The sequence below is a fragment of the Lissotriton helveticus genome, chromosome 11 (genome assembly GCF_964261635.1).
Source record: "Lissotriton helveticus chromosome 11, aLisHel1.1, whole genome shotgun sequence".
Classification (NCBI taxonomy): Eukaryota; Metazoa; Chordata; class Amphibia; order Caudata; family Salamandridae; genus Lissotriton; species Lissotriton helveticus.
This window is the reverse complement of record NC_136072.1, coordinates 1,128,285,689-1,128,299,338: the sequence shown is the minus strand read 5'-3', so window position 1 is coordinate 1,128,299,338 and position 13,650 is coordinate 1,128,285,689. Positions and strand designations below refer to the sequence as shown.

Genomic DNA, 13,650 nt, shown 5'->3' with positions numbered 1-13,650 from the left:
AAACCAGAACAAGAGAAGTTTGTGTTACTATGTATGGGGGAGAGGGAGGGGGGAGAGAGAGCTGAAGTTACGACAATGCCATTTGTGCTTATTTAATTATTACTCATTTGTACTGAATGATGCTAGTCCGTGAATGTTTGACATTTTCGAAGAGTGACTGTTAAACTAGTCTGAAGCTGCCGAACAGTGAGCGTCAAATCAACGTTTCAACCGACTCCCCGCAAGTCTTCTTAACAGACACCGCACAACGCATCTGGCACCACCTGCCGCCCCATGATATGCACTGCACCAAAGACCGTATAGGCAAAGCAACACTACCTTCGAGTACGGCATAATGCTCACACGCACCCAGGGCCACTGAAATCATGGGGCAGCGGAGCAATGAATTAGGCATCAGAGGTGACTAAATTATGAGGCAAAGGATAAAAACAAATTGTACGGCATAAGAGGGCATTTTTTTTAAAGGTATTACTTCATCATTTTGAGATTTTACAAGATTTCATCTCATTAATACCAGTTTAACAACCAAATACTGAAATAAGCAACTGAAAGATGGATAGTTAGCCTTTGCTAAGGGCCTTCTACTGCAAGCACACAAATGTTGCCACGTTTTTAGGTCGCGCATTCAAGACCTGTTGTATATACTTTGGTATATACTTATATGTGTATGTACTTTGTGGGCTCCGGAGATCATCCCTAGGACTTGTCTGCTTCTGCTAGGGACTTTTTTCTGTTCAACTGCCTCTATTTAACTGTCTTGATAGAAAACGGCCAGCAGAGGTCAGTATAATACCAGAATTGCTTTTTGCAAAGGGGCTTTCTTTTTTCCATGTGTCACGCAGTTTGGTGCTTACTTTCCCTCGATGTTAAAGAACAGTAGATGTTTCAGCACCCAGGCTAATATGCTGCATTGCTAAATACATATGAGGTCCCAAAGGCAAGTTTGATTGCATTGCAAATGCTTGGTAGTACCTTCTCATCAGTTCCAACTAGAAAAAAAATGTTGTGTCCAAAGCTGCAGATTATGCAGCAGATGGTGGATTATGCGGCCACAGAATCCCATAATTCTGGTGGCCCTGCACATGCCAGTGCTCAGTGAGGCAACACAACATTTCAACTTCCACCTGACCCTGACCTACAGGCACAGAACTGGGTGTCCCAGCTCAAACAAACGCAGGCTATCTACACTCGTTCACCCTGGTGGATTGAAATAATCTACGACACACAACCAGACTGCACAAACCAGACACAACAAGGACCCTCCATTAACCACTACATGGAACAGCCCACTGTTACACAGACCAGACAAATGATACCCCGTTTCATGGCCCAGGCCAGTCAGAAAGCAAAGTATCTTGGTGGTGGACACTTGCAAACTGCTGAGCGCGCCAAGAAGCCACGCGAGTAGCAGAAAGGGACCACGCAAGCAGCAGAGAGGGGCCACAAGCGCAGCAGAAAGGGACCATGCAAGCAGCAGAAATGGGCCACGCAAGCAGCAGAAATGGGCCGCACGAGCAGCAGAAAGGGGCCACACAAGCAGCAGAAAGGGGCCACACAAGCAGCAGAAAGAGACCACGTGAGCAGCGGAAAGAGGTCACGCGAGCAAGAAGCAGAAAGGGTCTGAGCAAGCAGCAGAAAGGTACAGAGAAAGCAGCCAGAAAAATGATACCCCATTCCATGGCCCAGGCCAGTCAGAAAGCAAAGTACCTTGGTGGTGGACACTTGCAAACTGCTGAGCGCGCCAAGAGGCCACGCGAGTAGCAGAAAGGGGCCACGCAAGCAGCAGAGAGGGGCCACAAGAGCAGCAGAAAGGGACCACGCAAGCAGCAGAAATGGGCCACGCGAGCAGCAGAAAGGGGCCACGCGAGCAGCAGAAAGAGGCCACGCGAGCAGCAGAAAGGGGCCACGCGAGCAGCAGAAAGGGACCACGCGAGCAGCAGAAAGGGACCACGCGAGCAGCAGAAAGGGGCCACGCGAGCAGCAGAAAGAGACCACGTGAGCAGCGGAAAGAGGTCACGCGAGCAAGAAGCAGAAAGGGTCTGAGCAAGCAGCAGAAAGGTACAGAGAAAGCAGCCAGAAAAATGATACCCCGTTCCATGGCTCAGGCCAGTCAGAAAGCAAAGTACCTTGGTGGTGGACACTTGCAAACTGCTGAGCGCGCCAAGAGGCCACGCGAGTAGCAGAAAGGGGCCACGCGAGTAGCAGAAAGGGGCCACGCAAGCAGCAGAGAGGGGCCACAAGAGCAGCAGAAAGGGACCACGCAGGCAGCAGAAATGGGCCACGCGAGCAGCAGAAAGGGGCCACGCGAGCAGCAGAAAGGGACCACGCGAGCAGCAGAAAGGGACCACGCGAGCAGCAGAAAGGGACCACGCGAGCAGCAGAAAGGGGCCACGCAAGAAGCAGAAAGGGGCCACGCAAGCAGCAGAAAGGGGCCACACAAGCAGCAGAAAGAGACCACGTGAGCAGCGGAAAGAGGTCACGCGAGCAAGAAGCAGAAAGGGTCTGAGCAAGCAGCAGAAAGGTACAGAGAAAGCAGCCAGAAAAATGATACCCCATTCCATGGCCCAGGCCAGTCAGAAAGCAAAGTACCTTGGTGGTGGACACTTGCAAACTGCTGAGCGCGCCAAGAGGCCACGCGAGTAGCAGAAAGGGGCCACGCAAGCAGCAGAGAGGGGCCACAAGAGCAGCAGAAAGGGACCACGCAAGCAGCAGAAATGGGCCACGCGAGCAGCAGAAAGGGGCCACGCGAGCAGCAGAAAGGGGCCACGCGAGCAGCAGAAAGGGGCCACGCGAGCAGCGGAAAGAGGCCATCCAAGAAGCAGAAAGGGGCCACGCAAGGAGCCGAAAGAGGCCACGAGAGCAGCGGAAAGAGGCCACGCAAGCAGCGGAAAGAGGCCACGCAAGAAGCAGAAAGGGGCCACGCAAGCAGCAGAAAGGGGCCACGCAAGAAGCAGAAAGGGGCCACGCAAGCAGCAGAAAGGGGCCACACAAGCAGCAGAAAGAGACCACGTGAGCAGCGGAAAGAGGTCACGCGAGCAAGAAGCAGAAAGGGTCTGAGCAAGCAGCAGAAAGGTACAGAGAAAGCAGCCAGAAAAATGATACCCCATTCCATGGCCCAGGCCAGTCAGAAAGCAAAGTACCTTGGTGGTGGACACTTGCAAACTGCTGAGCGCGCCAAGAGGCCACGCGAGTAGCAGAAAGGGGCCACGCAAGCAGCAGAGAGGGGCCACAAGAGCAGCAGAAAGGGACCACGCAAGCAGCAGAAATGGGCCACGCGAGCAGCAGAAAGGGGCCACGCGAGCAGCAGAAAGGGGCCACGCGAGCAGCAGAAAGGGGCCACGCGAGCAGCGGAAAGAGGCCATCCAAGAAGCAGAAAGGGGCCACGCAAGGAGCCGAAAGAGGCCACGAGAGCAGCGGAAAGAGGCCACGCAAGCAGCGGAAAGAGGCCACGCAAGAAGCAGAAAGGGGCCACGCAAGCAGCAGAAAGGGGCCACGCAAGCAGCAGAAAGGGGCCACGCAAGCAGCAGAAAGGGGCCACGCAAGCAGCGGAAAGAGACCACGTGAGCAGCGGAAAGAGGCCACGCGAGCAAGAAGCAGAAAGGGTCTGAGCAAGCAGCAGAAAGGTGCAGAGCAAGCAGCAGAAAGTGGCCACAGAAGCAGCAGGAAGGGGCCACGCAGGCAGCAGAAAGGGGCCATGCAAGCAGCAGAAAGGGGCCACGCAAGCAGCAGAAAGGGGCCACGCAAGCAGCAGAAAGGGGCCACGCAAGCAGCAGAAAGGGTTTGTACAAATGATCTGCAGGTTGTTAACATGTCATGACGTCAGTCACACAATTGGTGGTGGAGCAATGGTTGCAAAAAGCCTTGACACTGGCAATTGCTCGGGCTGTAATGCAATGTAACAGACATTTGTATAGCGCTGTTACTCCAGAGAGTGTCCTGGCGCTCCGCACCTCCAGTGTTGACTGGCTGAGAGACTGAACCATTAAACCTGATTAAAGAGCCATGTTTTTAGTTTCTTCCGAAACTGGGAAGTTGCTGAAATGTTCCGTAACTCCAAAGAAAGTTTGTTACACGCTGAAAGTCCTAAGAATGAGAAGGACCTGCCATTTGGTCTGGGCCGCCGGATACTTGTGGTTTTGGCGAGAAAAGGTTAGCTGAACGCAGGCACCTAGAAGGAACATAAAAACCAATCCTTATTCTGACGAACAACTTGCCAGACTGATGGAGGGCTCTATGCACCAGCAGTAGGGTCTTGAAAAGGATCCTCTTCCTAATAGGACGCCAGCGCAGCGCTCTTAAATGTGGGGATACATATGTTTTCAATGGCCGGTCGAGAAGAGTACGGGCTGCTGCATTTTGGACCACCTGCAACTTACTGATCAAGCAGTCAGGTAGGCCCAGATACAGTGCCTTACCATGGTCAAGCCTAGATGTTAATGTACTACCGGTTTCTGAGCCGAGAAAGTCCAGAAACATTCGTAGCACACATAACAGACCAAAACAAGTCCCACCACTGCTTTAACCTGAGGTATAAAAAGAGCTCGCCGTCAACCTTCATGCCTAGATTCTTAACAGAGCTAGCCTGGCGGAATGGGGGAGGGACACCCCCGCCAAATGGACTGCCAAGGCTCGTACACCCTTACATCGAAGAAGAGTAGCACAGTCTTTTCAGCATTACATTTGAGCTGGTGCAGTTTTTCAATGGCAGCAGCCATTGAAAAACTGCTGCCAGACAGGTTCTCATTTTTTTTGTCAGGGAAAACTTCATCCCAGCCCCAGGAAAATAGCAGCTGGGTGTCATCAGAATAGGAGACTATTTTTGCTTCCAGGGCCTATGCCCTGCTTCAGTCCGGTCCACTGTTTTTCACTGCTACGCCATTTTAGAAAAAAGCCCTCCTCATGCAAATCACTCCAGACCATGCTCCTCATGGGAACAGTCGAGCCCAAACTATTAGGCCAGGTCCCCCCCAGAAGGTGACACAAGCAACCCCAGACCGGTTTTGGCCTCGTCAGTGAGGTATAGATTGGATCCTGTGGCACAGTGAGCAAGGGTGAGGTTGATTTAATTGAAACTGCAGAGTCTGGCCTCCAGTCCCAGGCATCTGCCACATTGAGGGGTACAAAGCAGGTTTAATATAAGTGCTATAGCTTTGTTTGTAAGGTGGGGTACGTGCAGATACATGGTATTAAGCTGTATCACCAAATAGTAACTACATTTAAAAAGCAGCAAAAAGGCAAACATTCTGTAAAAGCTCTTTTTTTGAAGTAATGAGAGTTCAAGATTGTCACAAAATGTATGCAGAGGTTTGAAGTCTTATTGTTGATGGTTTAAGGCCATCTACTGATGTTGGCAAATTACTGCTGAGATCTGTGTAGTGTCCACTCTGAAGCTTGCTACTCATAGTAAACATCTGTTTTCCTCCATAGTTATCTCAACGTCCAGCAAAAGGTTTCCCAAAATGAAGGCCATGCTGGCTGCGGCAGCCTTATGTCTCCTCCTGGCTGTGGCAGACTGTGGGGTGAAGGATCTCTCTGAGCACTTTGCAGCGCATGGTATCGATCCACGCGGACACCAAAGCAATGGCAGCCAAGCCTTTGACACACTTCCACCAGATTTCCACAAGGAGAACACGGTCACCAACGACTTGATTCCAGAAGAGGAGGAAGAGGAAGATTACCTGGACCTGGATAAGATTCTTGGGGAAGATGACGAATACAGTGACATCATTGACAGTGCCCCGGTGGTCAAAGACTTCGAGACCGAGAGGGGGAACATCCTGGAACTCTTCCCAGGCAAAAGTCGGATCCAGCGGCTTAATATCATCAATGCAGACTTTGGCTTCAACCTTTATCGCAGCCTGAAGGCCAGCGTCAACGCATCGGACAACATCCTCATAGCACCGGTTGCTATTTCCACAGCCATGGCTACGCTCTCGCTGGGGGTGAAGGGCCAAACGCTGCAGGATCTGCTTTCTGTAGTGGGCTTTGGGGACTTTATCAATGCCAGCACCACGTATGAGCTAACGACCATCCACAATCTCTTCCGCAAACTCACTCACCGACTCTTCCGTCGCAACTTTGGCTACACTTTGAGGTCAGTCAACGACATCTATATAAAAAAAAACTTCGCCATAAGGGAAGACTTCAGGAACAAGATGAAAAACTATTATTATGCCGAGGCCCAGGCCACCGACTTCTCAGACCCCACTTTCCTCACAAAGGCCAACGAACGCATCAAGAAGCTGACCAAAGGCCTCATCAAGGACGCTCTTGTGCACGTTGATCCAGCTCTCCTGATGCTGATCCTAAACTGCATTTATTTCAAAGGTAAACCTAACTCAGTTCTTCTTTTCAAACATAGCACTTCCAGCATAGTGGTTAGAGAGTGAAACTTGTCATGCTGAGACTGAGAGAACCAATAATACATGGTCCAAATTTCTCAAGCCACAAGGCCGGACTTACTGATCCAAGACATGTCTTTGTTGGTCTAAGATTTTTTTTTTTTTTACTGTTTAGACACCAAAGTGTGGCCTCCATATTTACTGTCACTTTTCGTTTAATCTTAAAGACAACTCAATCAAGTTTGCACAACAAGTACCACTATAATGAACTTCTCAAGAGAGGAAGGCCTTGAGGTTACTAGTACCGAACTTCTAGGAGTTTCCTATTTTGTAATTGAAAATCTATAATGACCAGGGCCGTTTAAAAAAGCTAAAGAAGATGGTGTTTTGGAGGACAAGGCTAAAAAAAAGATATAAAGATATCCAACAGTCCAGAAGGGAAACAGCGTTGTGCACAAAAAACACAGAACAACGTTTCATCATAAGAGAGTGTTTGGCCTAAATATGGTACTTACAAATCGAAAATAAATGTGAAATAACAAGGCCAGGAACAATAATAAATGATCATTATTAAATAACACATTCACGTGAATGGTAACAAAGACAAGAGTGTATGCTATTCTGAATCACTGGCTTCTAATAGTATATATTTGCTCTCCGTCTTTGCCGTTCGCTACTATTCGAGCTAATACGTTTTGATTGACACAGTTGTTTGATCATGTATTACTGTTCCTGGACTTTTTATTTCACATTTATTGTAGACTATTGGGAGATTGAGACACCTGCTTAGCCATGAGCAGAGCAGTACATAGAAAATTCAGCCTCTGATAATCCATCCCAAATGTGACAGAGAACAACTGTACAACCACAAATACCATTCAAGTAAAATACGACTACATTGTGCCTTCGGCGACAATCTATGATACAAAGTCTGCTTGTTGAGAGGGGGTAAACCACAGGATTGGGTTTAGAAAAAAAAACGTGACAGACAGTAAGGTAAAAAAGCTTATTACCAGACTCAAGAAGCTTCATAGTCTATTTTTTTCTGCAAAAATGGGTATTTAATTAGCTCTTGATAAGCACGTTAAGACCCAAAGAACAGGGCAACAGAGACCTTTTAGGAGTATAGCAAAGAAATAACTGTGAACAAGCATAAACAAATCATAAAGGGACATTTAAATCCAAAGAAAGCTTTAATATCTATATATTAATAGTGCAGGTTTGAGGAGACCACATTCAAAAGGTAAGAACAGATCATGAGCACTGTGTTAGAGTTGTGATTTAGAGGTACTCTCCTGGCGGTGATACCCTCCTGGCCACCATCATAATATCCACTGACTGTGGTGTGCCTCTTTTTTTTATCTTTACTGAGTTTTATATAGCACAAACTTGACCCGAAGGTATCGGGTATCAGAGCGCTTTACAGGAGCACCAGTTGCTTTACATGAGGACACTTTGTTTTTTGTTAGGCACGGGGAGATTACGTGATTTGCCCAGAATCACAGGATGTTGTGCGTCCATGCCGAGAAACGAACTCGATTCCCCAAACTTGAGGTCGACCGCCCTAGCCGTTAGGCCACATCCTCTCCCCATCCTCATCTCATTTCTCCTCATCTCATCTCCTCTTGGTCAAAATATAATTCTCTTGTCATGGAATGACTTGATGCGGAGGAGTCCAGCATGCCTTTTTGTCCATGACCAAGTCACCTGGAAATGGAAGGCCCTCTTGGATGGAACTACTCCTCCTGGTGCCAAGACATGGCCCTTGTGGTTGCAGTGCATTCCTCCCGGTGACCATATGTCCCGCGATACTATGGTGCGGCACTCCAGGCCGGGATGAGCACCACTGGCCATGACCGCCCCTACGAGTAGTGAAACCCCCAGTTCTTTCTATGGTATGGCAATTCTTGCCTATGGAAAGCCCCACCAAGCTAAGAGACTTTGGACAGCAGTGTAGGAAATGGGGTTAAATAAAATAAAAAATCACTCTCAGAAAAAAATGGCAGTTTGCAATAAATTGAAAAAAAATCTTGATCCATTGCAGTAATTGGTTGCCTGATATGTGATGACTGGTTTACATGAGCTCCCCTTTTAACTATAACCCAGAGTACTGGTTGAAATGACTTAAGTTAAAACCACTGACTAGTCTCCCTCGGCTAAGATTACTCCAGGTGCCCCCCCAGTATTCCCACACTAGAACTGAATTTCATTAATGTACTTATTTTGGAAGAAAATGTGTAAAAAATGTAATCTACAGGCAGACCCAGTTATAAATAGACTCCCTCCATTAAAGAGCACTTCCGCCTTTCTCTACTCTGTGATGTGCAGAACATGGCTGCCACAGCTTGTGACTGGGAAGGGTCAGCCCATGTCAGGGCATCTCTAATACTAGATTTCTATTGCGATGACTATACGGTTCTGATCCAGTTTTGAGATTTACAAGGTCTTGAAGACACAACATGCTGGTTCTATAATCTAGTAATTATTGGATACAGGGGAAGCCCTCATGGATTAAGAGGGCAATAGAAGGGGACCAAACCCAGTGTGTAACACTGCAGCAGGCAAGGAGTTGGTAGACCAGATGGGCCTCACATGCAGTCATTACCTTGAGGTCCACTTCACAGGTATAAGTGCAGCATACACCCATCCGTTGTAAGCCTCACCTCAGTCAGTAGGACATCACTCAGAAACAAGCTTTGTGAAGGTTGGAGAGCTCCTTGACTAGTAATAAACAATATGGAATCCACTAGGTGGATTGCGGTTGTTACCACAATGGTGGGCAACCAGTGTTGTTAAAATACCCCTCACACACCAACAGGCCCCCTGGTGTCATGCTTCATTTGGTGTGTGTGAGTAAATGATGTGAGTGGTGAGGTGAAAGTGAGAGGTTAAAAAATACCTGGCACGTGAGTACAGAATTTTTTTTTTATTTAGCCTCCGGCTGGTATTGTTAAAAAGAGTGCTAAAGTGGTTGTGGTTTACTGATTAGGGTAACCCAACCATGTTAGTGCGTCGACATGTTTCGGAGTTAGAGAACCCCTTCTTCAGGACGAGGATGTGCACTACTTATCCCCACCTTACTCACATGTATGTAGATTTTAAAGTGTGCCTACCCCTCCACGCGGCTCCGACTCGTCGGAGCCGCGTGGAGGGGTAGGAAGCCAGACAGCCCTAGGAGTAACCGTTGCCATAACGGGTAGAACGGACCCCCTCAACACGCTGTGGCTCATGAGGCCATTTGACCTCTTTCCTTAAGTGTCTTTAATCACCAATTGGGCGCAACGGACCTTACATTAAACATAGATAGGTACATTCTCACCTAATCTTATTTTTGTAGAGCACACTTTCTGTACTCACGTGCCAGGTATTTTTTAACCTCTCACTTTCACCTCACCACTCACATCATTTACTCACACACACCAAACACATAGTTCACAGATAAGTGCTCCTGCGTAGCCGTGAAGTCGTAGCACGCCGCATCCCGTAGAGGTTTGCGAAGACCCCGATGATGAAGCATGACACCAAGGGGCCTGTTGGTGTGTGAGGGGTATTTTAACAACACTGGTTGCTCCCCACCATTGTGGTAACAACCGCAATCCACCTAGTGGATTCCATTTTGTTTATAATAATTGCCAGGGGAGACAGAATCCACTATTCCCTCTCCCTCCCCCTTCTGTTAACGATTATTAGTAATAAACAATACCACAAGGCTTCCTTGTGCTAAAGAACAGAAGAAACACTAACAGACAACACAATGAAGCATAGCAAAACTAAAACCAAAAGCAATCACACAACTGCTGTGATCCTACTAACAGAATTAATAATATTTCAATCCTCTACAGAAGAACATTTTATTTTCCTGTCCTTTTAGTTCCAGTGGGAGAGCGCTCCATGGTTTGGGAACCAGAAATTAAGTAGCTCACCCTCCTGTTCGTGCACTTTCGATGGGAGCGGTCATCTGCAAATGCAAGCAGCAGGGTAGATCTGACTGTCTTAGTGCCTTGGGAATTTCAGATTTCTCCTAGAACACTCTATGAGCATTGTATATGCTTTTAAATTGCACCCTCTACTTGAACGATAACCAGTGCAGAGCTTTTTGGGCCCAAGAAACATGATCAAATCTTCAAGGACTACAGGCTGCACTGATCACAAATATCTGGACTCTTTGCAGGTTACTCATCGACAATACTTGCCTTGATGAGTATAAAAAGTTATTAAAAAGCAGTGATACTAATAAACCACCAGCACCCCATTAATCAATGATTCTCGGAGTAGAATCAATGCGTAAGTTGAAGGCGCAGCTATGCAAATTTTTACCGGGAGTTCGGCCGTTCCCAGCTTCAACATCAGCAGATACAAGGCTGCCCATTTCAATTCTTCACTTGGTCAGTGGTACAAAATCAGTGACCCTAGATTCCCAGTAGGTCCCTTCTTTTCAGGTTCCTAAACCTTGGATTTCCCTTTTAGGGGACAGTGTCATTACACTTGAATTAACAGAGCAATGCATCTTAATTAAAATGAAACAAAACACAAGAAAATGTTCTGCGGCTGCAGGTTTTACTTTCTGTAAGTATTGTGGAATATAGTCACGACATACGGACATGGGCGATATACTTCTACTGTATGGTGTCTTATGATTCGATATCTTTTAGACTATGGTCACAGTTGTGATTAATTTTGAATATTTACACAAAGAGAGAGAGAGGTCTAGAATACACCCATAACCTCCTATAGACATACACTACACTCTCTCCCTGTAGTCACACACTTGTCAAAAGAGCAAGATCACTGTTGGAATAACGGGGATGAAGAAGGTTCTGGGTGGCACCTGCACCGCTAATGAGTGACTGACTATAGGGAGGCACCCCTCGACATGACCAGGTTATAAGTTTAACCCAAGTTAAGGGTTAAAACCACTAATGGACTAGGACAGGTATGGGAGCCTTATGCCTCATGACTTTGTATTATGGCCGGGATTAGAATAGCTCTGAAGAAGGCTGTTAACCCGTGCAAGGTGCAAGGTATTTGCAAGGTATTTGTAAGATCGAAACATGTTGGCAAATGTAACGGGATGGATGATGCATAGTATCTCATTAAACATCCCTGTTGGAATTTTTTAAAATCCTAGCTAGGGTATCCCAATATTTAAGAGCGATATCCACACAGGTATACCCCATGATATTTGTAATCCCTCTGCATATCCGCTTATATCCAGAAAACAGGTATAAGGAACTACCGACTAGCGGTTGAGTTCACCTGGGTAGTATGTACTCATCTTAGAGTGCACAGGTCACCAATGAGGAAGCATGCCACAATGATCTGTGGGAGACGTTCCCTGTCAAATTCTGTGATTTACTTCTGCATTTCCACTTTTCTGGGGGCTTACGAGTTATAGAGCCCCAGTGTGGAGTGTATTTACTTTTAAGCAACCTCATTTGAGACATACAAGTTTTCAGAATTTTTCAGTCTCAATCATTTCAGATTTTTAGGTTTCGTAACCTGGCGAGGGGCGAAGCCACTCCCAGATCGAAATCTGTTGTTTCTAATAGTGAGGTTAGGACAGCCTCTGTTTCCAATTGGCTAGCTCCATAAATGGAGGCTAGCCATTGGGATGCAGAGGCTGTCAATCGCGTTTTCTCTCGAAAACGCGATTCGGGGGCGTTTCTGGTGCTTTTTTTAAGCCCCGCCCCTTTGTCCCGGGCCGCGCTGCCATTGGCTGCCGGCCCGGGACACCCCCGTGATGTCATTCCCCGGGCCGCCCTGTGATTGGCTGGCCGGCCCGGGACCTGACTTGTTGCCGTCTGGAGCTTATCTGCGTTCCGAGAGGGGAAAAAACAACAACAGGAGGATTTGTCGTTGGCCAGGCTTGTTGGTTTATATTATCATTTACTGTATCGTACATAGTTAATGAATGTGTTGAATTGCCTTAACAACATTTCATGTATATCACATTACTCTGCAAAACACTTAGGTTACTATTTTATGCACATGCGATTTTTGTAGTTACATTTGGCTTTAATTCACGGGTTTCCATTCCTTTTGTTCACATCATTTTTGTGAACTCATTTCACCCAACACACGCCCAAGATGGTTGCCAGGGACATTTGCCCATCGTTTGTTTCTATTACCCTTTGATTTAACACGCATGCGTCGCGTCCGCCGTTACATCTGCGATTCCCAGGACACCAACAACGGGTTTTTCACTAGCCCGAACCCGCTCTATAATACCCGGCGAGATTCTGTTTGAGCACTACACGGTCGACGATTTAACTCTGCTCCATCACGGACAGACCACGATCTATCCGATGGCACATGCTTTTTCGCTTCAACTTCGCCTAATTCGAACACGATCACTGGGCTGATTAAGGATGAGGTTTCCTTGTAAAACGCATGTCTATATGTTCATGATGCACCCCGCAGTTTAATCCCGATAACAGTTTAGAAAGACGTCCTTTCCCCCTCGCAGCGGCCATCACGGTTGGGTGTTGTACTGGTGCTGTCACTGGCAGCGCTGCAGGGGCCATGTGTGGCGCAAGCTGCAGTGGGCCCTGACTCTGACCCTTGGAACTTATTCATCTATTTATTGTTTTATTTGAAAATTCAGCACTACAGACCCGGAGAGGCCAGGGGACATGTGGGGCTTTCATGCTAGGCGGTGCCTTTAAACGGGTCTTCTGTCCGAGTCGTGTATTACAAACCCTGCTCTGTGTGACCATAATGACTCATAATGACTCTGCCCCAGCCCTGCCAGCCTCTCACAGCCCTGCCAGCCTCTCGCAGCCCTGCCAACCTCTCGCAGCCCTGCCAGTCTCTCGCAGCCCTGCCAGCCTCTCGCCGTAGCTCTGACTTTAAGTTTCAAGCCCTGATATCATTTTGATGAAACAAATGTAACATGCCCTTGATACGGGCATTTACATGATGTGTTAGTTACAGAAAGCCGATATTTGGACGTTAAATGCCTCACATTCTTTGTCAGTTCGGCTGTTAAAATGTTGCCTCAAAAGCAATCTTTAGCGCCCCCTTCCCTCAAATCTGAAGAAAGCCCCACTCACCCCACAGTGCCCTGGAGCGTGGACCCTTTAACACAAGCCACTGTTTACTATGAGTGGGAACTCCAGAGAGTGTCACAAAAAATACAAAATACAAAAAATACAAACAAAGCCTCCAATCATTAATAGAAAGGAGGAAACACATCCCCACGGCTCACAGTGACAGGAGTCTCACGGGGGATTAGATACAAGAAACGCAGATAGCAGTAATAGTCTAGATTCAAACCCCCGCCACAATAATCGCGATTCTTCCCTTGGAA

General features: G+C 47.4%; 2 protein-coding genes across 3 annotated transcripts in view; one reads left to right on the top strand and one right to left on the bottom strand.

Moving 5' to 3' along the window:
* The window catches only part of PI4KA (phosphatidylinositol 4-kinase alpha), a 517,988-nt gene that overhangs the window by 246,656 nt on the left and 257,682 nt on the right, over positions 1-13,650 (bottom strand). The gene's annotated exons all lie outside the window — the stretch shown is intronic.
* The window catches only part of SERPIND1 (serpin family D member 1), a 39,968-nt gene that overhangs the window by 19,189 nt on the left and 7,129 nt on the right, over positions 1-13,650 (top strand). Inside the window, exon 2 of the mRNA XM_078667864.1 lies at positions 5,428-6,327. Within this exon, the coding sequence (XP_078523990.1) occupies positions 5,428-6,327 (900 nt within the window). The remainder of the gene's footprint in view (positions 1-5,427; positions 6,328-13,650) is intronic.